Source organism: Ascaphus truei, unplaced genomic scaffold (assembly GCF_040206685.1).
Source record: "Ascaphus truei isolate aAscTru1 unplaced genomic scaffold, aAscTru1.hap1 HAP1_SCAFFOLD_335, whole genome shotgun sequence".
In the NCBI taxonomy this organism is placed as follows: Eukaryota; Metazoa; Chordata; class Amphibia; order Anura; family Ascaphidae; genus Ascaphus; species Ascaphus truei.
Window position 1 is genome coordinate 346,760 of NW_027456344.1, and position 27,635 is coordinate 374,394.

A 27,635-nucleotide genomic window follows, 5' to 3' on the forward strand; every position below is an offset into this window, starting at 1 on the left:
CTTGCGTCTGCCTCGCCTCCTACGTCGGCCTCGCCTCCTACGTCGGCCTCGCCTCCTTACGTCGGCCTCGCCTCCTTGCGTCTGCCTCGCCTCCTTGCGTCGGCCTCGCCTCCTTGCGTCGGCCTCGCCTCCTTGCGTCGGCCTCGCCTCCTTGCGTCTGCCTCGCCTCCTTGCGTCTGCCTCGCCTCCTTGCGTCGGCCTCCCCTCTTTGCGTCGGCCTCCCCTCTTTGCGTCGGCCTCCCCTCCTTACGTCGGCCTCGCCTCCTTGCGTCGGCCTCCCCTCTTTGCGTCGGCCTCCCCTCCTTACGTCGGCCTCCCCTCCTTGCGTCGGCCTCCCCTCCTTGAGTCGGCCTCCCCTCCTTGCGTCGGCCTCCCCTCCTTGCGTCGGCCTCCCCTCCTTGCGTCGGCCTCCCCTCCTTGCGTCGGCCTCGCCTCCTTACGTCGGCCTCCCCTCCTTGCGTCGGCCTCCCCTCCTTGCGTCGGCCTCCCCTCCTTACGTCGGCCTCCCCTCCTTACGTCGGCCACCCCACCTTACGTCGGCCTCCCCTCCTTACGTCGGCCTCCACACCTTACGTCGGCCTCGCCTCCTTACGTCTGCCTCGCATCCTTACGTCGGCCTCCCCTCCTTACGTCGGCCTCCCCTCCTTACGTCGGCCTCCCCTCCTTACGTCGGCCTCCCCTCCTTACGTCGGCCTCCCCTCCTTACGTCGGCCTCCCCTCCTTACGTCGGCCTCCCCACCTTACGTCGGCCTCCCCTCCTTACGTCGGCCTCCCCTCCTTACGTCGGCCTCGCCTCCTTACGTCGGCTTCGCCTCCTTACCTCGGCTTCGCCTCCTTACCTCGGCTTCGCCTCCTTACCTAGGCTACACCTCCTTACCTCGGCTTCACCTCCTTACCTCGGCTTCGCCTCCTTACCTCGGCTTCGCCTCCTTACCTCGGCTTCGCCTCCTTACGTCGGCTTCGCCTCCTTACCTCGGCTTCGCCTCCTTACCTCGGCTTCGCCTCCTTACCTCGGCTTCACCTCCTTATGTCGGCTTCACCTCCTTACCTTGGCTTCACCTCCTTACCTCGGCTTCACCTCCTTACCTCGGCTTCACCTCCTTACCTCGGCTTCACCTCCTTACCTTGGCTTCACCTCCTTATGTCGGCTTCACCTCCTTACCTTGGCTTCACCTCCTTACCTTGGCTTCACCTCCTTACCTTGGCTTCGCCTCCTTACGTTGGCTTCGCCTCCTTACCTTGGCTTCGCCTCCTTACCTTGGCTTCACCTCCTTACCTCGGCTTCACCTCCTTACCTTGGCTTCACCTCCTTATGTCGGCTTCACCTCCTTACCTTGGCTTCACCTCCTTACCTTGGCTTCACCTCCTTACCTTGGCTTCACCTCCTTACCTTAGCTTCACCTCCTTACCTTGGCTTCACCTCCTTATGTCGGCTTCACCTCCTTACCTTGGCTTCACCTCCTTACCTTGGCTTCACCTCCTTACCTTGGCTTCACCTCCTTACCTTGGCTTCACCTCCTTATGTTGGCTTCACCTCCTTACCTTGGCTTCACCTCCTTACCTTGGCTTCGCCTCCTTACCTCGGCTTCGCCTCCTTACCTTGGCTTCGCCTCCTTATGTCGGCTTCACCTCCTTACCTTGGCTTCACCTCCTTACCTTGGCTTCACCTCCTTACCTTGGCTTCACCTCCTTACCTTGGCTTCACCTCCTTACCTTGGCTTCACCTCCTTACCTTGGCTTCACCTCCTTATGTTGGCTTCACCTCCTTACCTTGGCTTCACCTCCTTACCTTGGCTTCGCCTCCTTACCTCGGCTTCGCCTCCTTACCTTGGCTTCGCCTCCTTATGTCGGCTTCACCTCCTTACCTTGGCTTCACCTCCTTACCTTGGCTTCACCTCCTTACCTCGGCTTCACCTCCTTACCTCGGCTTCACCTCCTTACCTCGGCTTCACCTCCTTACCTCGGCTTCACCTCCTTACCTCGGCTTCACCTCCTTACCTCGGCTTCACCTCCTTACCTCGGTTTCACCTCCTTACCTTGGCTTCACCTCCTTACCTCGGCTTCACCTCCTTACCTCGGCTTCACCTCCTTACCTCGGCTTCACCTCCTTACCTCGGCTTCACCTCCTTACCTCGGCTTCACCTCCTTACCTCGGCTTCACCTCCTTACCTTGGCTTCACCTCCTTACCTAGGCTACACCTCCTTACCTCGGCTTCACCTCCTTACCTCGGCTTCACCTCCTTACCTCGGCTTCACCTCCTTACCTTGGCTTCACCTCCTTACCTTGGCTTCACCGCCTTACCTTGGCTTCACCTCCTTCTTCGCCTCCTTACGTCGGCTTCACCTCCTTACCTTGGCTTCACCTCCTTACCTTGGCTTCACCTCCTTACCTCGGCTTCACCTCCTTACCTCGGCTTCACATCCTTACCTCGGCTTCACCTCCTTACCTTGGCTTCACCTCCTTACCTTGGCTTCACCTCCTTACCTTGGCTTCTCCTCCTTACCTCGGCTTCACCTCCTTACCTTGGCTCACCTCCTTACCTTGGCTTCTCCTCCTTACCTTGGCTTCACCTCCTTACCTTGGCTTCGCCTCCTTATGTCGGCTTCACCTCCTTACCTTGGCTTCACCTCCTTACCTTGGCTTCACCTCCTTACCTTGGCTTCACCTCCTTACCTTGGCTTCACCTCCTTACCTTGGCTTCACCTCCTTACCTTGGCTTCACCTCCTTACCTTGGCTTCACCTCCTTACCTCGGCTTCACCTCCTTACCTCGGCTTCACCTCCTTACCTCGGCTTCACCTCCTTACCTTGGCTTCACCTCCTTATGTCGGCTTCACCTCCTTACCTTAGCTTCACCTCCTTACCTCGGCTTCACCTCCTTATGTTGGCTTCACCTCCTTACTTTGGCTTCACCTCCTTACCTTGGCTTCACCTCCTTACCTTGGCTTCTCCTCCTTACCTTGGCTTCACCTCCTTACCTTGGCTTCGCCTCCTTATGTCGGCTTCACCTCCTTACCTTGGCTTCACCTCCTTACCTTGGCTTCACCTCCTTACCTTGGCTTCACCTCCTTACCTTGGCTTCGCCTCCTTACCTTGGCTTCGCCTCTTTATGTCGGCTTCACTTCCTTACCTTAGCTTCACCTCCTTACCTTGGCTTCACCTCCTTACCTTGGCTTCACCTCCTTATGTTGGCTTCACCTCCTTACCTTGGCTTCACCTCCTTACCTCGGCTTCACCTCCTTACCTCGGCTTCACCTCCTTACCTTGGCTTCACCTCCTTACCTTGGCTTCACCTCCTTATGTCGGCTTCACCTCCTTACCTTAGCTTCACCTCCTTACCTTGGCTTCACCTCCTTACCTTGGCTTCACCTCCTTACCTTTGGTTTGCCTCCTTACCTTGGCTTCGCCGCCTCCTTACCTTGGCTTTGCCTCCTTACCTTGGCTTCGCCTCCTTACCTTGGCCTCGCCTCCTTACCTTGGCTTCGCCTCCTTACCTTGGCCTCGCCTCCTTACCTTGGCTTCACCTCCTTACCTTGGCTTCACCTCCTTACCTCGGCTTCACCTCCTTACCTCGGCTTCACCTCCTTACCTCGGCTTCACCTCCTTACCATGGCTTCGCCTCCTTACCTCGGCTTCGCCTCCTTACCTTGGCTTCACCTCCTTACCTCGGCTTCACCTCCTTACCTCGGCTTCACCTCCTTACCTTGGCTTCTCCTCCTTACCTTGGCTTCACCTCCTTACCTCGGCTTCACCTCCTTACCTCGGCTTCACCTCCTTACCATGGCTTCGCCTCCTTACCTCGGCTTCGCCTCCTTACCTTGGCTTCACCTCCTTACCTCGGCTTCACCTCCTTACCTCGGCTTCACCTCCTTACCTTGGCTTCTCCTCCTTACCTTGGCTTCACCTCCTTACCTTGGCTTCACCTCCTTACCTCGGCTTCACCTCCTTACCTCGGCTTCACCTCCTTACCTTGGCTTCGCCTCCTTATGTCGGCTTCACCTCCTTACCTTGGCTTCACCTCCTTACCTTGGCTTCACCTCCTTACCTTGGCTTCACCTCCTTACCTTGGCTTCGCCTCCTTACCTTGGCTTCGCCTCTTTATGTCGGCTTCACCTCCTTACCTTAGCTTCACCTCCTTACCTTGGCTTCACCTCCTTACCTTGGCTTCACCTCCTTACCTTGGCTTCACCTCCTTATGTTGGCTTCACCTCCTTACCTTGGCTTCACCTCCTTACCTCGGCTTCACCTCCTTACCTCGGCTTCACCTCCTTACCTTGGCTTCACCTCCTTACCTTGGCTTCACCTCCTTATGTCGGCTTCACCTCCTTACCTTAGCTTCACCTCCTTACCTTGGCTTCACCTCCTTACCTTGGCTTCACCTCCTTACCTTTGGTTTGCCTCCTTACCTTGGCTTCGCCGCCTCCTTACCTTGGCTTTGCCTCCTTACCTTGGCTTCGCCTCCTTACCTTGGCCTCGCCTCCTTACCTTGGCTTCGCCTCCTTACCTTGGCCTCGCCTCCTTACCTTGGCTTCACCTCCTTACCTTGGCTTCACCTCCTTACCTCGGCTTCACCTCCTTACCTCGGCTTCACCTCCTTACCTCGACTTCACCTCCTTACCATGGCTTCGCCTCCTTACCTCGGCTTCGCCTCCTTACCTTGGCTTCACCTCCTTACCTCGGCTTCACCTCCTTACCTCGGCTTCACCTCCTTACCTTGGCTTCTCCTCCTTACCTTGGCTTCACCTCCTTACCTTGGCTTCACCTCCTTACCTCGGCTTCACCTCCTTACCTCGGCTTCACCTCCTTACCTCGGCTTCACCTCCTTACCTCGGCTTCACCTCCTTACCTTGGCTTCACCTCCTTACCTTGGCTTCACCTCCTTACCTCGGCTTCACCTCCGTACCTTGGTTTGAGTTCCAAGGTTCAGACTACAGTATAATGTCTCCAAATGTGTCAACTCTACAAATCGAGATAACTGGAAGAAGTTGAAGACCATGTCTACCTTGGCCGTTAAGTATCAATGGATGGGAACCATGTGAATGAAATAAGTTGGGGAATGAAGATGGGATGGAGATATTTGGAAGGAACCAGACAATCGTACAAGGGAACCTACCTCTGTGACTCGAGGAAAGTTTCCCACCAGGGTATCCAGCCCGGGCTCACGTAGATAATGTGACACGTGGACCCTAAATGCGAAGAGAATTCAGAACCTTCAGACAACGCAAAGAAGTATGGAGAGATGCATGCTGGGTATTACCCGAAGACGTATGGAGAGCTGCATGCTGGGTATTACCCGAAAACGTATGGAGAGCTGCATGCTGGGTATTACCAGTAGAGACAGGAAATAGAATGAATGGGTTCGGAACCGAACCAAAGTCTGTGACATCATCGCACGGGGGAAGACATGAAAATGGCGGTGGGCCGGACATATCGCAGGAAGACATGGCCATCGTTGGTAGAGTGTATATATGTATATATCTTTGTATCTTTGTTTTCCAGACGCTGGAGAAGGAGCGCGAGTCCCTGCAGACCTCGGCTTGTCTCCTTCACACTCGTCTTTCCTCCCTCACCCACATCCTGTCCCTGCAGGAGGGCGAGCTGTGTAAGAAGGTGCGTGTATATAATGCGTATATATTCTAATAAGGCGTGCGTATATATAATCTGCCTTCTCTCCGAGTCTGAGCGGCCTGCAACGCACCGATAGGCAGAGAGATACGAATGTGGCCCCTGCTACAAATATATGTATATATATACTGTGTACAATACAGAATGAATCTGCCCCACCTATCACGTGGTGCGATAAGGAGTGAGAGACACGGCCCCTAATCTGCCTGGCAACACGTGACAGGACACATGGGATTGGATAAGAATGTTGGAACAAGCTGTCAGTCTGAGAGACACAGAGATAGGGAGTGTCAGTCTGAGAGACACAGAGATAGGGAGTGTCAGTCTGAGAGACACAGAGATAGGGAGTGTCAGTCTGAGACACACAGAGATAGGGAGTGTCAGTCTGAGACAGACACAGAGACAGGGAGTGCCAGTCTGAGACAGACACAGAGATAGGGAGTGTCAGTCTGAGGCAGACACAGAGATAGGGAGTGCCAGTCTGAGACAGACACAGAGATAGGGAGTGTCAGTCTGAGAGACACAGAGATAGGGAGTGTCAGTCTGAGACAGACACAGAGATAGGGAGTGCCAGTCTGAGAGACACAGAGATAGGGAGTGCCAGTCTGAGAGACACAGAGATAGGGAGTGTCAGTCTGAGACACACAGAGATAGGCAGTGTCAGTCTGAGACAGACACAGAGACAGGGAGTGCCAGTCTGAGACAGACACAGAGATAGGGAGTGTCAGTCTGAGGCAGACACAGAGATAGGGAGTGCCAGTCTGAGACAGACACAGAGATAGGGAGTGTCAGTCTGAGAGACACAGAGATAGGGAGTGTCAGTCTGAGACAGACACAGAGATAGGGAGTGTCAGTCTGAGACAGACACAGAGATAGGGAGTGCCAGTCTGTGAGAGACACAGAGATAGGGAGTGTCAGTCTGAGAGACACAGAGATAGGGAGTGTCAGTCTGAGACAGACACAGAGATAGGGAGTGTCAGTCTGAGACAGACACAGAGATAGGGAGTGCCAGTCTGAGACAGACACAGAGATAGGGAGTGTCAGTCTGAGACAGACACAGAGATAGGGAGTGCCAGTCTGAGAGACACAGAGATAGGGAGTGTCAGTCTGAGACAGACACAGAGATAGGGAGTGTCAGTCTGAGACACACAGAGATAGGGAGTGTCAGTCTGAGACACACAGAGATAGGGAGTGCCAGTCTGAGACAGACACAGAGATAGGGAGTGTCAGTCTGAGAGACACAGAGATAGGGAGTGCCAGTCTGAGAGACACAGAGATAGGGGGTGTCAGTCTGAGACAGACACAGAGATAGGGAGTGTCAGTCTGAGACACACAGAGATAGGGAGTGTCAGTCTGAGACAGACACAGAGATAGGGAGTGTCAGTCTGAGACACACAGAGATAGGGAGTGCCAGTCTGAGACAGACACAGAGATAGGGAGTGTCAGTCTGAGACACACAGAGATAGGGAGTGTCAGTCTGAGAGACACAGAGATAGGGAGTGTCAGTCTGAGACACACAGAGATAGGGAGTGTCAGTCTGAGAGACACAGAGATAGGGAGTGTCAGTCTGAGACACACAGAGATAGGGAGTGTCAGTCTGAGACACACAGAGATAGGGAGTGTCAGTCTGAGACACACAGAGATAGGGAGTGCCAGTCTGAGACAGACACAGAGATAGGGAGTGTCAGTCTGAGAGACACAGAGATAGGGAGTGTCAGTCTGAGAGACACAGAGATAGGGAGTGTCAGTCTGAGACAGACACAGAGATAGGGAGTGTCAGTCTGAGACACACAGAGATAGGGAGTGTCAGTCTGAGACAGACACAGAGATAGGGAGTGTCAGTCTGAGAGACACAGAGATAGGGAGTGCCAGTCTGAGACAGACACAGAGATAGGGAGTGTCAGTCTGAGACACAGAGATAGGGAGTGCCAGTCTGAGACAGACACAGAGATAGGGAGTGTCAGTCTGAGACACACAGAGATAGGGAGTGCCAGTCTGAGAGACACAGAGATAGGGAGTGTCAGTCTGAGACAGACACAGAGATAGGGAGTGCCAGTCTGAGACAGACACAGAGATAGGGAGTGTCAGTCTGAGACAGACACAGAGATAGGGAGTGTCAGTCTGAGACAGACACAGAGATAGGGAGTGCCAGTCTGAGACAGACACAGAGATAGGGAGTGCCAGTCTGAGACAGAAACAGGGATAGGGAGTGCCAGTCTGAGAGACACAGAGATAGGGAGTGCCAGTCTGAGACAGACACAGAGATAGGGAGTGTCAGTCTGAGACACACAGAGATAGGGAGTGTCAGTCTGAGAGACACAGAGATAGGGAGTGTCAGTCTGAGACACACAGAGATAGGGAGTGTCAGTCTGAGACACACAGAGATAGGGAGTGCCAGTCTGAGAGACACAGAGATAGGGAGTGTCAGTCTGAGAGACACAGAGATAGGGAGTGTCAGTCTGAGACAGACACAGAGATAGGGAGTGTCAGTCTGAGACAGACACAGAGATAGGGAGTGTCAGTCTGAGACAGACACAGAGATAGGGAGTGTCAGTCTGAGAGACACAGAGATAGGGAGTGTCAGTCTGAGAGACACAGAGATAGGGAGTGTCAGTCTGAGACAGACACAGAGATAGGGATTGTCAGTCTGAGAGACACAGAGATAGGGAGTGTCAGTCTGAGACAGACACAGAGATAGGAAGTGTCAGTCTGAGACACCCAGAGATAGGGAGTGTCAGTCTGAGAGACACAGAGATAGGGAGTGTCAGTCTGAGACACACAGAGATAGGGAGTGCCAGTCTGAGAGACACAGAGATAGGGAGTGTCAGTCTGAGACAGATACAGAGATAGGGAGTGCCAGTCTGAGACAGATACAGAGATAGGGAGTGCCAGTCTGAGAGACACAGAGATAGGGAGTGCCAGTCTGAGACAGACACAGAGATAGGGAGTGTCAGTCTGAGACAGACACAGAGATAGGGAGTGCCAGTCTGAGAGACACAGAGATAGGGAGTGTCAGTCTGAGAGACACAGAGATAGGGAGTGTCAGTCTGAGACACACACAGAGATAGGGAGTGTCAGTCTGAGACAGATACAGAGATAGGGAGTGTGAGTCTGAGAGACACAGAGATAGGGAGTGTCAGTCTGAGAGAGACACAGAGCTAGGGAGTGCCAGTCTGAGAGAGACACAGAGATAGGGAGTGCCAGTCTGAGACAGACACAGAGATAGGGAGTGTCAGTCTGAGACAGACACAGAGATAGGGAGTGTCAGTCTGAGAGACACAGAGATAGGGAGTGCCAATCTGAGAGACACAGAGATAGGGAGTGCCAGTCTGAGAGACACAGAGATAGGGAGTGCCAGTCTGAGACAGACACAGAGATAGGGAGTGTCAGTCTGAGACAGACACAGAGATAGGGAGTGTCAGTCTGAGAGACACAGAGATAGGGAGTGCCAGTCTGAGACAGACACAGAGATAGGGAGTGCCAGTCTGAGAGACACAGAGATAGGGAGTGTCAGTCTGAGAGACACAGAGATAGGGAATGTCAGTCTGAGATAGACACAGAGATAGGGAGTGTCTGTCTGAGAGACACAGAGATAGGGAGTGTCAGTCTGAGACAGACACAGAGATAGGGAGTGTCAGTCTGAGACAGACACAGAGATAGGGAGTGTCAGTCTGAGAGACACAGAGATAGGGAGTGCCAGTCTGAGACAGACACAGAGATAGGGAGTGCCAGTCTGAGAGACAGAGATAGGGAGTGTCAGTCTGAGAGACACAGAGATAGGGAATGTCAGTCTGAGATAGACACAGAGATAGGGAGTGTCTGTCTGAGAGACACAGAGATAGGGAGTGTCAGTCTGAGACAGATACAGAGATAGGGAGTGTCAGTCTGAGACAGACACAGAGATAGGGAGTGTCAGTCTGAGAGACACAGAGATAGGGAGTGTCAGTCTGAGACAGACACAGAGATAGGGAGTGCCAGTCTGAGAGACACAGAGATAAGGAGTGCCAGTCTGAGACAGACACAGAGATAGGGAGTGCCAGTCTGAGACAGACACAGAGATAGGGAGTGTCAGTCTGAGAGACACAGAGATAGGGAGTGTCAGTCTGAGAGACACAGAGATAGGGAATGTCAGTCTGAGATAGACACAGAGATAGGGAGTGTCTGTCTGAGAGACACAGAGATAGGGAGTGTCAGTCTGAGACAGACATAGAGATAGGGAGTGTCAGTCTCAGACAGACACAGAGATAGGGAGTGTCAGTCTGAGAGACACAGAGATAGGGAGTGCCAGTCTGAGACAGACACAGAGATAGGGAGTGCCAGTCTGAGACAGACACAGAGATAGGGAGTGTCAGTCTGAGAGACACAGATATAGGGAGTGTCAGTCTGAGACAGACACAGAGATAGGGAGTGTCAGTCTGAGAGACACAGAGATAGGGAGTGTCAGTCTGAGACAGACACAGAGATAGGGAGTGCCAGTCTGAGAGACACAGAGATAGGGAGTGCCAGTCTGAGACAGACACAGAGATAGGGAGTGCCAGTCTGAGACAGACACAGAGATAGGGAGTGCCAGTCTGAGACAGACACAGAGATAGGGAGTGTCAGTCTGAGAGACACAGAGATAGGGAGTGTCAGTCTGAGACAGACATAGAGATAGGGAGTGTCAGTCTGAGACAGACACAGAGATAGGGAGTGTCAGTCTGAGACAGACACAGAGCTAGGGAGTGCCAGTCTGAGACAGACACAGAGCTAGGGAGTGTGAGTCTGAGACAGACACAGAGATAGGGAGTGTCAGTCTGAGAGACACAGAGATAGGGAGTGTCAGTCTGAGAGACACAGAGATAGGGAGTGCCAGTCTGAGACAGACACAGAGATAGGGAGTGCCAGTCTGAGACAGACACAGAGATAGGGAGTGCCAGTCTGAGACAGACACAGAGATAGGGAGTGTCAGTCTGAGAGACACAGAGATAGGGAGTGCCAGTCTGAGACAGACACAGAGATAGGGAGCGCCAATTCTGAGAAAGACACAGAGATAGGGAGTGCCAGTCTGAGACAGACACAGAGATAGGGAGTGCCAGTCTGAGACAGACACAGAGATAGGGAGTGCCAGTCTGAGACAGACACAGAGATAGGGAGTGTCAGTCTGAGACAGACACAGAGATAGGGAGTGTCAGTCTCAGAGACACAGAGATAGGGAGTGTCAGTCTGAGAGACACAGAGATAGGGAGTGTCAGTCTTAGAGACACAGAGATAGGGAGTGTCAGTCTGAGAGACACAGAGATAGGGAGTGTCAGTCTGAGAGACACAGAGATAGGGAGTGCCAGTCTGAGACACACAGAGATAGGGAGTGCCAGTGTGAGACAGACACAGAGATAGGGAGTGCCAGTCTGAGACAGACACAGAGATAGGGAGTGCCAGTCTGAGACAGACACAGAGATAGGGAGTGTCAGTCTGAGAGACACAGAGATAGGGAGTGTCAGTCTGAGAGACACAGAGATAGGGAGTGCCAGTCTGAGACAGACACAGAGATAGGGAGTGTCAGTCTGAGACAGACACAGAGATAGGGAGTACCAGTCTGAGACAGACACAGAGATAGGGAGTGTCAGTCTGAGAGACACAGAGATAGGGAGTGCCAGTCTGAGACAGACACAGAGATAGGGAGTGTCAGTCTGAGACAGACACAGAGATAGGGAGTGTCAGTCTGAGACAGACACAGAGATAGGGAGTGCCAGTCTGAGACAGACACAGAGATAGGGAGTGTCAGTCTGAGAGACACAGAGATAGGGAGTGCCAGTCTGAGACAGACACAGAGATAGGGAGTGTCAGTCTGAGAGACACAGAGATAGGGAGTGTCAGTCTGAGACACACAGAGATAGGGAGTGTCAGTCTGAGAGACACAGAGATAGGGAGTGCCAGTCTGAGACAGACACAGAGATAGGGAGCGCCAATTCTGAGAAAGACACAGAGATAGGGAGTGCCAGTCTGAGACAGACACAGAGATAGGGAGTGCCAGTCTGAGACAGACACAGAGATAGGGAGTGTCAGTCTGAGACAGACACAGAGATAGGGAGTGTCAGTCTGAGAGACACAGAGATAGGGAGTGCCAGTCTGAGAGACACAGAGATAGGGAGCGTCAGTCTGAGACAGACACAGAGATAGGGAGTGCCAGTCTGAGACAGACACAGAGATAGGGAGTGTCAGTCTCAGAGACACAGAGATAGGGAGTGTCAGTCTGAGAGACACAGAGATAGGGAGTGTCAGTCTGAGAGACACAGAGATAGGGAGTGTCAGTCTGAGAGACACAGAGATAGGGAGTGTCAGTCTGAGAGACACAGAGATAGGGAGTGCCAGTCTGAGACACACAGAGATAGGGAGTGCCAGTCTGAGACAGACACAGAGATAGGGAGTGCCAGTCTGAGACAGACACAGAGATAGGGAGTGTCAGTCTGAGAGACACAGAGATAGGGAGTGTCAGTCTGAGAGACACAGAGATAGGGAGTGCCAGTCTGAGACAGACACAGACACAGAGATAGGGAGTGTCAGTCTGAGACAGACACAGAGATAGGGAGTGCCAGTCTGAGACAGACACAGAGATAGGGAGTGTCAGTCTGAGAGACACAGAGATAGGGAGTGCCAGTCTGAGACAGACACAGAGATAGGGAGTGCCAGTCTGAGACAGACACAGAGATAGGGAGTGTCAGTCTGAGAGACACAGAGATAGGGAGTGTCAGTCTGAGAGACACAGAGATAGGGAGTGTCAGTCTGAGAGACACAGAGATAGGGAGTGTCAGTCTGAGACAGACACAGAGATAGGGAGTGCCAGTCTGAGACAGACACAGAGATAGGGAGTGCCAGTCTGAGACAGACACAGAGATAGGGAGTGCCAGTCTGAGACAGACACAGAGATAGGGAGTGCCAGTCTGAGACAGACACAGAGATAGGGAGTGCCAGTCTGAGACAGACACAGAGATAGGGAGTGTCAGTCTGAGAGACACAGAGATAGGGAGTGTCAGTCTGAGACACACAGAGATAGGGAGTGTCAGTCTGAGAGACACAGAGATAGGGGGTGTCAGTCTGAGAGACACAGAGATAGGGAGTGCCAGTCTGAGACAGACACAGAGATAGGGAGTGTCAGTCTGAGAGACACAGAGATAGGGAGTGTCAGTCTGAGACAGACACAGAGATAGGGAGTGCCAGTCTGAGAGACACAGAGATAGGGAGTGCCAGTCTGAGACAGACACAGAGATAGGGAGTGCCAGTCTGAGACAGACACAGAGATAGGGAGTGCCAGTCTGAGACAGACACAGAGATAGGGAGTGCCAGTCTGAGACAGACACAGAGATAGGGAGTGTCAGTCTGAGAGACACAGAGATAGGGAGTGTCAGTCTGAGACAGACATAGAGATAGGGAGTGTCAGTCTGAGACAGACACAGAGATAGGGAGTGTCAGTCTGAGACAGACAAAGAGCTAGGGAGTGCCAGTCTGAGACAGACACAGAGCTAGGGAGTGTGAGTCTGAGACAGACACAGAGATAGGGAGTGTCAGTCTGAGAGACACAGAGATAGGGAGTGTCAGTCTGAGAGACACAGAGATAGGGAGTGCCAGTCTGAGACAGACACAGAGATAGGGAGTGCCAGTCTGAGACAGACACAGAGATAGGGAGTGTCAGTCTGAGAGACACAGAGATAGGGAGTGCCAGTCTGAGACAGACACAGAGATAGGGAGCGCCAATTCTGAGAAAGACACAGAGATAGGGAGTGCCAGTCTGAGACAGACACAGAGATAGGGAGTGCCAGTCTGAGACAGACACAGAGATAGGGAGTGCCAGTCTGAGACAGACACAGAGATAGGGAGTGTCAGTCTGAGACAGACAGAGATAGGGAGTGTCAGTCTCAGAGACACAGAGATAGGGAGTGTCAGTCTGAGAGACACAGAGATAGGGAGTGTCAGTCTTAGAGACACAGAGATAGGGAGTGTCAGTCTGAGAGACACAGAGATAGGGAGTGTCAGTCTGAGAGACACAGAGATAGGGAGTGCCAGTCTGAGACACACAGAGATAGGGAGTGCCAGTCTGAGACAGACACAGAGATAGGGAGTGCCAGTCTGAGACAGACACAGAGATAGGGAGTGCCAGTCTGAGACAGACACAGAGATAGGGAGTGTCAGTCTGAGAGACACAGAGATAGGGAGTGTCAGTCTGAGAGACACAGAGATAGGGAGTGCCAGTCTGAGACAGACACAGAGATAGGGAGTGTCAGTCTGAGACAGACACAGAGATAGGGAGTGCCAGTCTGAGACAGACACAGAGATAGGGAGTGTCAGTCTGAGAGACACAGAGATAGGGAGTGCCAGTCTGAGACAGACACAGAGATAGGGAGTGTCAGTCTGAGAGACACAGAGATAGGGAGTGCCAGTCTGAGACACACAGAGATAGGGAGTGCCAGTCTGAGACAGACACAGAGATAGGGAGTGCCAGTCTGAGACAGACACAGAGATAGGGAGTGCCAGTCTGAGACAGACACAGAGATAGGGAGTGTCAGTCTGAGAGACACAGAGATAGGGAGTGTCAGTCTGAGAGACACAGAGATAGGGAGTGCCAGTCTGAGACAGACACAGAGATAGGGAGTGTCAGTCTGAGACAGACACAGAGATAGGGAGTGCCAGTCTGAGACAGACACAGAGATAGGGAGTGTCAGTCTGAGAGACACAGAGATAGGGAGTGCCAGTCTGAGACAGACACAGAGATAGGGAGTGTCAGTCTGAGAGACACAGAGATAGGGAGTGTCAGTCTGAGACAGACACAGAGATAGGGAGTGTCAGTCTCAGAGACACAGAGATAGGGAGTGTCAGTCTGAGAGACACAGAGATAGGGAGTGTCAGTCTGAGAGACACAGAGATAGGGAGTGTCAGTCTGAGAGACACAGAGATAGGGAGTGTCAGTCTGAGAGACACAGAGATAGGGAGTGCCAGTCTGAGACACACAGAGATAGGGAGTGCCAGTCTGAGACAGACACAGAGATAGGGAGTGCCAGTCTGAGACAGACACAGAGATAGGGAGTGCCAGTCTGAGACAGACACAGAGATAGGGAGTGTCAGTCTGAGAGACACAGAGATAGGGAGTGCCAGTCTGAGACAGACACAGACACAGAGATAGGGAGTGTCAGTCTGAGACAGACACAGAGATAGGGAGTGCCAGTCTGAGACAGACACAGAGATAGGGAGTGTCAGTCTGAGAGACACAGAGATAGGGAGTGCCAGTCTGAGACAGACACAGAGATAGGGAGTGCCAGTCTGAGACAGACACAGAGATAGGGAGTGTCAGTCTGAGAGACACAGAGATAGGGAGTGTCAGTCTGAGAGACACAGAGATAGGGAGTGTCAGTCTGAGAGACACAGAGATAGGGAGTGTCAGTCTGAGACAGACACAGAGATAGGGAGTGCCAGTCTGAGACAGACACAGAGATAGGGAGTGCCAGTCTGAGACAGACACAGAGATAGGGAGTGCCACTCTGAGACACACAGAGATAGGGAGTGCCAGTCTGAGACAGACACAGAGATAGGGAGTGCCAGTCTGAGACAGACACAGAGATAGGGAGTGTCAGTCTGAGAGACACAGAGATAGGGAGTGTCAGTCTGAGACACACAGAGATAGGGAGTGTCAGTCTGAGAGACACAGAGATAGGGGGTGTCAGTCTGAGAGACACAGAGATAGGGAGTGCCAGTCTGAGACAGACACAGAGATAGGGAGTGCCAGTCTGAGACACACAGAGATAGGGAGTGTCAGTCTGAGAGACAGAGATAGGGAGTGTCAGTCTGTGACAGACACAGAGATAGGGAGTGCCAGTCTGAGACAGACACAGGGATAGGGAGTGCCAGTCTGAGACACACAGAGATAGGGAGTGTCAGTCTGAGAGACACAGAGATAGGGAGTGTCAGTCTGAGACAGACACAGAGATAGGGAGTGCCAGTCTGAGACAGACACAGAGATAGGGAGTGCCAGTCTGAGACAGACACAGAGATAGGGAGTGTCAGTCTGAGACAGACACAGAGATAGGGAGTGCCAGTCTGAGACAGACACAGAGATAGGGAGTGCCCGCCTGAGACAGACACAGAGATAGGGGGTGTCAGTCTGAGAGACACAGAGATAGGGAGTGCCAGTCTGAGACAGACACAGAGATAGGGAGTGCCAGTCTGAGACACACAGAGATAGGGAGTGTCAGTCTGAGAGACAGAGATAGGGAGTGTCAGTCTGAGACACACAGAGATAGGGAGTGTTAGTCTGAGAGACACAGAGATAGGGAGTGTCAGTCTGAGACAGACACAGAGATAGGGAGTGTCAGTCTGAGAGACACAGAGATAGGGAGTGTCAGTCTGAGACAGACACAGAGATAGGGAGTGCCAGTCTGAGAGACACAGAGATAGGGAGTGCCAGTCTGAGACAGACACAGAGATAGGGAGTGCCAGTCTGAGACAGACACAGAGATAGGGAGTGCCAGTCTGAGCCAGACACAGAGATAGGGAGTGTCAGTCTGAGACAGATACAGAGATAGGGAGTGTCAGTCTGAGAGACACAGAGATAGGGAGTGTCAGTCTGAGAGACACAGAGATAGGGAGTGCCAGTCTGAGACAGACACAGAGATAGGGAGTGCCAGTCTGAGACAGACACAGAGATAGGGAGTGCCAGTCTGAGACAGACACAGAGATAGGGAGTGTCAGTCTGAGAGACACAGAGATAGGGAGTGCCAGTCTGAGACAGACACAGAGATAGGGAGCGCCAATTCTGAGAAAGACACAGAGATAGGGAGTGCCAGTCTGAGACAGACACAGAGATAGGGAGTGCCAGTCTGAGACAGACACAGAGATAGGGAGTGCCAGTCTGAGACAGACACAGAGATAGGGAGTGTCAGTCTGAGACAGACACAGAGATAGGGAGTGTCAGTCTCAGAGACACAGAGATAGGGAGTGTCAGTCTGAGAGACACAGAGATAGGGAGTGTCAGTCTTAGAGACACAGAGATAGGGAGTGTCAGTCTGAGAGACACAGAGATAGGGAGTGTCAGTCTGAGAGACACAGAGATAGGGAGTGCCAGTCTGAGACACACAGAGATAGGGAGTGCCAGTCTGAGACAGACACAGAGATAGGGAGTGCCAGTCTGAGACAGACACAGAGATAGGGAGTGCCAGTCTGAGACAGACACAGAGATAGGGAGTGTCAGTCTGAGAGACACAGAGATAGGGAGTGTCAGTCTGAGAGACACAGAGATAGGGAGTGCCAGTCTGAGACAGACACAGAGATAGGGAGTGTCAGTCTGAGACAGACACAGAGATAGGGAGTGCCAGTCTGAGACAGACACAGAGATAGGGAGTGTCAGTCTGAGAGACACAGAGATAGGGAGTGCCAGTCTGAGACAGACACAGAGATAGGGAGTGTCAGTCTGAGAGACACAGAGATAGGGAGTGCCAGTCTGAGACACACAGAGATAGGGAGTGCCAGTCTGAGACAGACACAGAGATAGGGAGTGCCAGTCTGAGACAGACACAGAGATAGGGAGTGCCAGTCTGAGACAGACACAGAGATAGGGAGTGTCAGTCTGAGAGACACAGAGATAGGGAGTGTCAGTCTGAGAGACACAGAGATAGGGAGTGCCAGTCTGAGACAGACACAGAGATAGGGAGTGTCAGTCTGAGACAGACACAGAGATAGGGAGTGCCAGTCTGAGACAGACACAGAGATAGGGAGTGTCAGTCTGAGAGACACAGAGATAGGGAGTGCCAGTCTGAGACAGACACAGAGATAGGGAGTGTCAGTCTGAGAGACACAGAGATAGGGAGTGTCAGTCTGAGACAGACACAGAGATAGGGAGTGTCAGTCTCAGAGACACAGAGATAGGGAGTGTCAGTCTGAGAGACACAGAGATAGGGAGTGTCAGTCTGAGAGACACAGAGATAGGGAGTGTCAGTCTGAGAGACACAGAGATAGGGAGTGTCAGTCTGAGAGACACAGAGATAGGGAGTGCCAGTCTGAGACACACAGAGATAGGGAGTGCCAGTCTGAGACAGACACAGAGATAGGGAGTGCCAGTCTGAGACAGACACAGAGATAGGGAGTGCCAGTCTGAGACAGACACAGAGATAGGGAGTGTCAGTCTGAGAGACACAGAGATAGGGAGTGCCAGTCTGAGACAGACACAGACACAGAGATAGGGAGTGTCAGTCTGAGACAGACACAGAGATAGGGAGTGCCAGTCTGAGACAGACACAGAGATAGGGAGTGTCAGTCTGAGAGACACAGAGATAGGGAGTGCCAGTCTGAGACAGACACAGAGATAGGGAGTGCCAGTCTGAGACAGACACAGAGATAGGGAGTGTCAGTCTGAGAGACACAGAGATAGGGAGTGTCAGTCTGAGAGACACAGAGATAGGGAGTGTCAGTCTGAGAGACACAGAGATAGGGAGTGTCAGTCTGAGACAGACACAGAGATAGGGAGTGCCAGTCTGAGACAGACACAGAGATAGGGAGTGCCAGTCTGAGACAGACACAGAGATAGGGAGTGCCACTCTGAGACACACAGAGATAGGGAGTGCCAGTCTGAGACAGACACAGAGATAGGGAGTGCCAGTCTGAGACAGACACAGAGATAGGGAGTGTCAGTCTGAGAGACACAGAGATAGGGAGTGTCAGTCTGAGACACACAGAGATAGGGAGTGTCAGTCTGAGAGACACAGAGATAGGGGGTGTCAGTCTGAGAGACACAGAGATAGGGAGTGCCAGTCTGAGACAGACACAGAGATAGGGAGTGCCAGTCTGAGACACACAGAGATAGGGAGTGTCAGTCTGAGAGACAGAGATAGGGAGTGTCAGTCTGTGACAGACACAGAGATAGGGAGTGCCAGTCTGAGACAGACACAGGGATAGGGAGTGCCAGTCTGAGACACACAGAGATAGGGAGTGTCAGTCTGAGAGACACAGAGATAGGGAGTGTCAGTCTGAGACAGACACAGAGATAGGGAGTGCCAGTCTGAGACAGACACAGAGATAGGGAGTGCCAGTCTGAGACAGACACAGAGATAGGGAGTGTCAGTCTGAGACAGACACAGAGATAGGGAGTGCCAGTCTGAGACAGACACAGAGATAGGGAGTGCCCGCCTGAGACAGACACAGAGATAGGGGGTGTCAGTCTGAGAGACACAGAGATAGGGAGTGCCAGTCTGAGACAGACACAGAGATAGGGAGTGCCAGTCTGAGACACACAGAGATAGGGAGTGTCAGTCTGAGAGACAGAGATAGGGAGTGTCAGTCTGAGACACACAGAGATAGGGAGTGTTAGTCTGAGAGACACAGAGATAGGGAGTGTCAGTCTGAGACAGACACAGAGATAGGGAGTGTCAGTCTGAGAGACACAGAGATAGGGAGTGTCAGTCTGAGACAGACACAGAGATAGGGAGTGCCAGTCTGAGAGACACAGAGATAGGGAGTGCCAGTCTGAGACAGACACAGAGATAGGGAGTGCCAGTCTGAGACAGACACAGAGATAGGGAGTGCCAGTCTGAGCCAGACACAGAGATAGGGAGTGTCAGTCTGAGACAGATACAGAGATAGGGAGTGTCAGTCTGAGAGACACAGAGATAGGGAGTGTCAGTCTGAGAGACACAGAGATAGGGAGTGCCAGTCTGAGACAGACACAGACACAGAGATAGGGAGTGTCAGTCTGAGACAGACACAGAGATAGGGAGTGCCAGTCTGAGACAGACACAGAGATAGGGAGTGTCAGTCTGAGAGACACAGAGATAGGGAGTGCCAGTCTGAGACAGACACAGAGATAGGGAGTGCCAGTCTGAGACAGACACAGAGATAGGGAGTGTCAGTCTGAGAGACACAGAGATAGGGAGTGTCAGTCTGAGAGACACAGAGATAGGGAGTGTCAGTCTGAGAGACACAGAGATAGGGAGTGTCAGTCTGAGACAGACACAGAGATAGGGAGTGCCAGTCTGAGACAGACACAGAGATAGGGAGTGCCAGTCTGAGACAGACACAGAGATAGGGAGTGCCAGTCTGAGACAGACACAGAGATAGGGAGTGCCAGTCTGAGACAGACACAGAGATAGGGAGTGCCAGTCTGAGACAGACACAGAGATAGGGAGTGTCAGTCTGAGAGACACAGAGATAGGGAGTGTCAGTCTGAGACACACAGAGATAGAGAGTGTCAGTCTGAGAGACACAGAGATAGGGGGTGTCAGTCTGAGAGACACAGAGATAGGGAGTGCCAGTCTGAGACAGACACAGAGATAGGGAGTGTCAGTCTGAGAGACACAGAGATAGGGAGTGTCAGTCTGAGACAGACACAGAGATAGGGAGTGCCAGTCTGAGAGACACAGAGATAGGGAGTGCCAGTCTGAGACAGACACAGAGATAGGGAGTGCCAGTCTGAGACAGACACAGAGATAGGGAGTGCCAGTCTGAGACAGACACAGAGATAGGGAGTGCCAGTCTGAGACAGACACAGAGATAGGGAGTGTCAGTCTGAGAGACACAGAGATAGGGAGTGTCAGTCTGAGACAGACATAGAGATAGGGAGTGTCAGTCTGAGACAGACACAGAGATAGGGAGTGTCAGTCTGAGACAGACAAAGAGCTAGGGAGTGCCAGTCTGAGACAGACACAGAGCTAGGGAGTGTGAGTCTGAGACAGACACAGAGATAGGGAGTGTCAGTCTGAGAGACACAGAGATAGGGAGTGTCAGTCTGAGAGACACAGAGATAGGGAGTGCCAGTCTGAGACAGACACAGAGATAGGGAGTGCCAGTCTGAGACAGACACAGAGATAGGGAGTGCCAGTCTGAGACAGACACAGAGATAGGGAGTGTCAGTCTGAGAGACACAGAGATAGGGAGTGCCAGTCTGAGACAGACACAGAGATAGGGAGCGCCAATTCTGAGAAAGACACAGAGATAGGGAGTGCCAGTCTGAGACAGACACAGAGATAGGGAGTGCCAGTCTGAGACAGACACAGAGATAGGGAGTGCCAGTCTGAGACAGACACAGAGATAGGGAGTGTCAGTCTGAGACAGACACAGAGATAGGGAGTGTCAGTCTCAGAGACACAGAGATAGGGAGTGTCAGTCTGAGAGACACAGAGATAGGGAGTGTCAGTCTTAGAGACACAGAGATAGGGAGTGTCAGTCTGAGAGACACAGAGATAGGGAGTGTCAGTCTGAGAGACACAGAGATAGGGAGTGCCAGTCTGAGACACACAGAGATAGGGAGTGCCAGTCTGAGACAGACACAGAGATAGGGAGTGCCAGTCTGAGACAGACACAGAGATAGGGAGTGCCAGTCTGAGACAGACACAGAGATAGGGAGTGTCAGTCTGAGAGACACAGAGATAGGGAGTGTCAGTCTGAGAGACACAGAGATAGGGAGTGCCAGTCTGAGACAGACACAGAGATAGGGAGTGTCAGTCTGAGACAGACACAGAGATAGGGAGTGCCAGTCTGAGACAGACACAGAGATAGGGAGTGTCAGTCTGAGAGACACAGAGATAGGGAGTGCCAGTCTGAGACAGACACAGAGATAGGGAGTGTCAGTCTGAGAGACACAGAGATAGGGAGTGCCAGTCTGAGACACACAGAGATAGGGAGTGCCAGTCTGAGACAGACACAGAGATAGGGAGTGCCAGTCTGAGACAGACACAGAGATAGGGAGTGCCAGTCTGAGACAGACACAGAGATAGGGAGTGTCAGTCTGAGAGACACAGAGATAGGGAGTGTCAGTCTGAGAGACACAGAGATAGGGAGTGCCAGTCTGAGACAGACACAGAGATAGGGAGTGTCAGTCTGAGACAGACACAGAGATAGGGAGTGCCAGTCTGAGACAGACACAGAGATAGGGAGTGTCAGTCTGAGAGACACAGAGATAGGGAGTGCCAGTCTGAGACAGACACAGAGATAGGGAGTGTCAGTCTGAGAGACACAGAGATAGGGAGTGTCAGTCTGAGACAGACACAGAGATAGGGAGTGTCAGTCTCAGAGACACAGAGATAGGGAGTGTCAGTCTGAGAGACACAGAGATAGGGAGTGTCAGTCTGAGAGACACAGAGATAGGGAGTGTCAGTCTGAGAGACACAGAGATAGGGAGTGTCAGTCTGAGAGACACAGAGATAGGGAGTGCCAGTCTGAGACACACAGAGATAGGGAGTGCCAGTCTGAGACAGACACAGAGATAGGGAGTGCCAGTCTGAGACAGACACAGAGATAGGGAGTGCCAGTCTGAGACAGACACAGAGATAGGGAGTGTCAGTCTGAGAGACACAGAGATAGGGAGTGCCAGTCTGAGACAGACACAGACACAGAGATAGGGAGTGTCAGTCTGAGACAGACACAGAGATAGGGAGTGCCAGTCTGAGACAGACACAGAGATAGGGAGTGTCAGTCTGAGAGACACAGAGATAGGGAGTGCCAGTCTGAGACAGACACAGAGATAGGGAGTGCCAGTCTGAGACAGACACAGAGATAGGGAGTGTCAGTCTGAGAGACACAGAGATAGGGAGTGTCAGTCTGAGAGACACAGAGATAGGGAGTGTCAGTCTGAGAGACACAGAGATAGGGAGTGTCAGTCTGAGACAGACACAGAGATAGGGAGTGCCAGTCTGAGACAGACACAGAGATAGGGAGTGCCAGTCTGAGACAGACACAGAGATAGGGAGTGCCACTCTGAGACACACAGAGATAGGGAGTGCCAGTCTGAGACAGACACAGAGATAGGGAGTGCCAGTCTGAGACAGACACAGAGATAGGGAGTGTCAGTCTGAGAGACACAGAGATAGGGAGTGTCAGTCTGAGACACACAGAGATAGGGAGTGTCAGTCTGAGAGACACAGAGATAGGGGGTGTCAGTCTGAGAGACACAGAGATAGGGAGTGCCAGTCTGAGACAGACACAGAGATAGGGAGTGCCAGTCTGAGACACACAGAGATAGGGAGTGTCAGTCTGAGAGACAGAGATAGGGAGTGTCAGTCTGTGACAGACACAGAGATAGGGAGTGCCAGTCTGAGACAGACACAGGGATAGGGAGTGCCAGTCTGAGACACACAGAGATAGGGAGTGTCAGTCTGAGAGACACAGAGATAGGGAGTGTCAGTCTGAGACAGACACAGAGATAGGGAGTGCCAGTCTGAGACAGACACAGAGATAGGGAGTGCCAGTCTGAGACAGACACAGAGATAGGGAGTGTCAGTCTGAGACAGACACAAAGATAGGGAGTGCCAGTCTGAGACAGACACAGAGATAGGGAGTGCCCGCCTGAGACAGACACAGAGATAGGGGGTGTCAGTCTGAGAGACACAGAGATAGGGAGTGCCAGTCTGAGACAGACACAGAGATAGGGAGTGCCAGTCTGAGACACACAGAGATAGGGAGTGTCAGTCTGAGAGACAGAGATAGGGAGTGTCAGTCTGAGACACACAGAGATAGGGAGTGTTAGTCTGAGAGACACAGAGATAGGGAGTGTCAGTCTGAGACAGACACAGAGATAGGGAGTGTCAGTCTGAGAGACACAGAGATAGGGAGTGTCAGTCTGAGACAGACACAGAGATAGGGAGTGCCAGTCTGAGAGACACAGAGATAGGGAGTGCCAGTCTGAGACAGACACAGAGATAGGGAGTGCCAGTCTGAGACAGACACAGAGATAGGGAGTGCCAGTCTGAGCCAGACACAGAGATAGGGAGTGTCAGTCTGAGACAGATACAGAGATAGGGAGTGCCAGTCTGAGAGACACAGAGATAGGGAGTGCCAGTCTTAGAGACACAGAGACAGGGAGTGTCAGTCTGAGACAGACACAGAGATAGGGAGTGCCAGTCTGAGACAGACACAGAGATAGGGAGTGCCAGTCTGAGAGACAGGGATAGGGAGTGCCAGTCTGAGACAGACACAAAGATAGGGAGTGCCAGTCTGAGACAGACACAGAGATAGGGAGTGCCAGTCTGAGACAGACACAGAGATAGGGAGTGCCAGTCTGAGACAGACACAGAGATAGGGAGTGCCAGTCTGAGACACACAGAGATAGGGAGTGTTAGTCTGAGAGACACAGAGATAGGGAGTGTCAGTCTGTGACAGACACAGAGATAGGGAGTGTCAGTCTGAGACAGACACAGAGATAGGGAGTGTCAGTCTGAGACAGATACAGAGATAGGGAGTGCCAGTCTGAGAGACACAGAGATAGGGAGTGCCAGTCTGAGAGACACAGAGACAGGGAGTGTCAGTCTGAGACAGACACAGAGATAGGGAGTGCCAGTCTGAGACAGACACAGAGATAGGGAGTGACAGTCTGAGACAGACACAGAGATAGGGAGTGCCAGTCTGAGACAGACACAGAGATAGGGAGTGTCAGTCTGAGACAGACACAGAGATAGGGAGTGCCAGTCTGAGAGACACAGAGATAGGGAGTGCCAGTCTGAGAGACACAGAGATAGGGATTGTCAGTCTGAGACAGACACAGAGATAGGGAGTGCCAGTCTGAGACAGACAGAGATAGGGAGTGCCAGTCTGAGACACACAGAGATAGGGAGTGTTAGTCTGAGACAGACACAGAGATAGGGAGTGTCAGTCTGAGACAGACACAGAGATAGGGAGTGTCAGTCTGAGACAGACACAGAGATAGGGAGTGCCAGTCTTAGACAGATACAGGGATAGGGAGTGCCAGTCTGAGACAGACACAGAGATAGGGAGTGCCAGTCTGAGAAAGACACAGAGATAGGGAGTGCCAGTCTGAGACAGACACAGAGATAGGGAGTGTCAGTCTGAGACAGATACAGAGATAGGGAGTGCCAGTCTGAGACAGACACAGAGATAGGGAGTGCCAGTCTGAGACAGACACAGAGATAGGGAGTGTCAGTCTGAGACAGACACAGAGATAGGGAGTGCCAGTCTGAGAGACACAGAGATAGGGAGTGCCAGTCTGAGAGACACAGAGATAGGGATTGTCAGTCTGAGACAGACACAGAGATAGGGAGTGCCAGTCTGAGACAGACAGAGATAGGGAGTGCCAGTCTGAGACAGACACAGAGATAGGGAGTGCCAGTCTGAGACAGACACAGAGATAGGGAGTGCCAGTCTGAGACAGACACAGGGATAGGGAGTGCCAGTCTGAGACAGACACAGAGATAGGGAGTGCCAGTCTGAGACAGACACAGAGATAGGGAGTGCCAGTCTGAGAGACACAGAGATAGGGAGTGTCAGTCTGAGACAGACACAGAGATAGGGAGTGCCAGTCTGAGACAGACAGAGATAGGGAGTGCCAGTCTGAGACAGACACAGAGATAGGGAGTGTCAGTCTGAGACAGACACAGAGATAGGGAGTGTCAGTCTGAGACAGACACAGAGATAGGGAGTGCCAGTCTGAGACAGACACAGAGATAGGGAGTGTCAGTCTGAGAGACACAGAGATAGGGAGTGTCAGTCTGAGACAGAAACAGGGATAGGGAGTGCCAGTCTGAGAGACACAGAGATAGGGAGTGCCAGTCTGAGACAGAAACAGGGATAGGGAGTGCCAGTCTGAGAGACACAGAGATAGGGAGTGTCAGTCTGAGAGACACAGAGATAGGGAGTGTCAGTCTGAGAGACACAGAGATAGGGAGTGCCAGTCTGAGACAGACACAGAGATAGGGAGTGTCAGTCTGAGACAGACACAGAGATAGGGAGTGCCAGTCTGAGAGACACAGATAGGGAGTGTCAGTCTGAGACAGACACAGAGATAGGGAGTGTCAGTCTGAGACAGACACAGAGATAGGGAGTGTCAGTCTGAGACAGACACAGAGATAGGGAGTGTCAGTCTGAGACAGACACAGAGATAGGGAGTGTCAGTCTGAGAGACACAGATAGGGAGTGTCAGTCTGAGACAGACACAGAGATAGGGAGTGTCAGTCTGAGACAGACACAGAGATAGGGAGTGCCAGTCTGAGACAGACACAGAGATAGGGAGTGCCAGTCTGAGACAGACACAGAGATAGGGAGTGTCAGTCTGAGACAGACACAGAGATAGGGAGTGTCAGTCTCAGAGACACAGAGATAGGGAGTGTCAGTCTCAGAGACACAGAGATAGGGAGTGTCAGTCTGAGAGACACAGAGATAGGGAGTGTCAGTCTGAGAGACACAGAGATAGGGAGTGTCAGTCTGAGAGACACAGAGATAGGGAGTGCCAGTCTGAGAGACACAGAGATAGGGAGTGCCAGTCTGAGACACACAGAGATAGGGAGTGCCAGTCTGAGACAGACACAGAGATAGGGAGTGTCAGTCTGAGACAGACACAGAGATAGGGAGTGTCAGTCTGAGACAGACACAGAGATAGGGAGTGTCAGTCTGAGAGACACAGAGATAGGGAGTGTCAGTCTGAGAGACACAGAGATAGGGAGTGCCAGTCTGAGACACACAGAGATAGGGAGTGCCAGTCTGAGACAGACACAGAGATAGGGAGTGCCAGTCTGAGACAGAAACAGGGATAGGGAGTGCCAGTCTGAGAGACACAGAGATAGGGAGTGCCAGTCTGAGACAGACACAGAGATAGGGAGTGCCAGTCTGAGACAGACACAGAGATAGGGAGTGCCAGTCTGAGACAGACACAGAGATAGGGAGTGTCAGTCTGAGACAGACACAGAGATAGGGAGTGTCAGTCTGAGAGACACAGAGATAGGGAGTGCCAGTCTGAGAGACACAGAGATAGGGAGTGTCAGTCTGAGACACACAGAGATAGGGAGTGTCAGTCTGAGAGACACAGAGATAGGGAGTATCAGTCCGAGACAGACACAGAGATAGGGAGTGTCAGTCTGAGACAGACACAGAGATAGGGAGTGCCAGTCTGAGACAGACACAGGGATAGGGAGTGTCAGTCTGAGAGACACAGAGATAGGGAGTGTCAGTCTGAGAGACACAGAGATAGGGAGTGTCAGTCTGAGACAGAGATAGGGAGTGTCAGTCTGAGACAGACACAGGGATAGGGAGTGCCAGTCTGAGACAGACACAGGGATAGGGAGTGTCAGTCTGAGAGACACATAGATAGGGAGTGCCAGTCTGAGAGACACAGGGATAGGGAGTGTCAGTCTGAGAGACAGAGAGATAGGGAGTGCCAGTCTGAGAGACACAGGGATAGGGAGTGCCAGTCTGAGACAGACACAGAGATAGAGAGTGCCAGTCTGAGAGACACAGGGATAGGGAGTGCCAGTCTGAGACAGACACAGAGATAGGGAGTGCCAGTCTGAGACAGACACAGAGATAGGGAGTGCCAGTCTGAGAGACACAGAGATAGGGAGTGCCAGTCTGAGACAGACACAGAGATAGGGAGTGCCAGTCTGAGACAGACACAGAGATAGGGAGTGTCAGTCTGAGACAGATACAGAGATAGGGAGTGCCAGTCTGAGAGACACAGAGATAGGGAGTGCCAGTCTGAGAGACACAGAGACAGGGAGTGTCAGTCTGAGACAGACACAGAGATAGGGAGTGCCAGTCTGAGACAGACACAGAGATAGGGAGTGCCAGTCTGAGACAGACACAGGGATAGGGAGTGCCAGTCTGAGACAGACACAGGGATAGGGAGTGTCAGTCTGAGAGACACATAGATAGGGAGTGCCAGTCTGAGAGACAGAGAGATAGGGAGTGCCAGTCTGAGAGACAGAGAGATAGGGAGTGCCAGTCTGAGAGACACAGGGATAGGGAGTGCCAGTCTGAGACAGACACAGAGATAGAGAGTGCCAGTCTGAGAGACACAGGGATAGGGAGTGCCAGTCTGAGACAGACACAGAGATAGGGAGTGCCAGTCTGAGACAGACACAGAGATAGGGAGTGTCAGTCTGAGAGAGACAGAGATAGGGAGTGCCAGTCTGAGAGACACAGAGACAGGGAGTGTCAGTCTGAGACAGACACAGAGATAGGGAGTGTCAGTCTGAGAGACACAGAGATAGGGAGTGCCAGTCTGAGACAGACACAGAGATAGGGAGTGCCAGTCTGAGACAGACACAGAGATAGGGAGT

At 52.4% G+C, this 27,635-nt stretch overlaps 1 protein-coding gene across 1 annotated transcript in view; it reads left to right on the forward strand.

Annotated features, from left to right (window-relative positions):
* Positions 1-27,635, forward strand: part of CCHCR1 (coiled-coil alpha-helical rod protein 1) — a gene marked incomplete at its 3' end in the record, with an annotated part of 93,619 nt that overhangs the window by 11,286 nt on the left and 54,698 nt on the right. Inside the window, exon 7 of the mRNA XM_075583560.1 lies at positions 5,500-5,610. Coding sequence (XP_075439675.1) covers positions 5,500-5,610 — 111 coding nt within the window. The remainder of the gene's footprint in view (positions 1-5,499; positions 5,611-27,635) is intronic.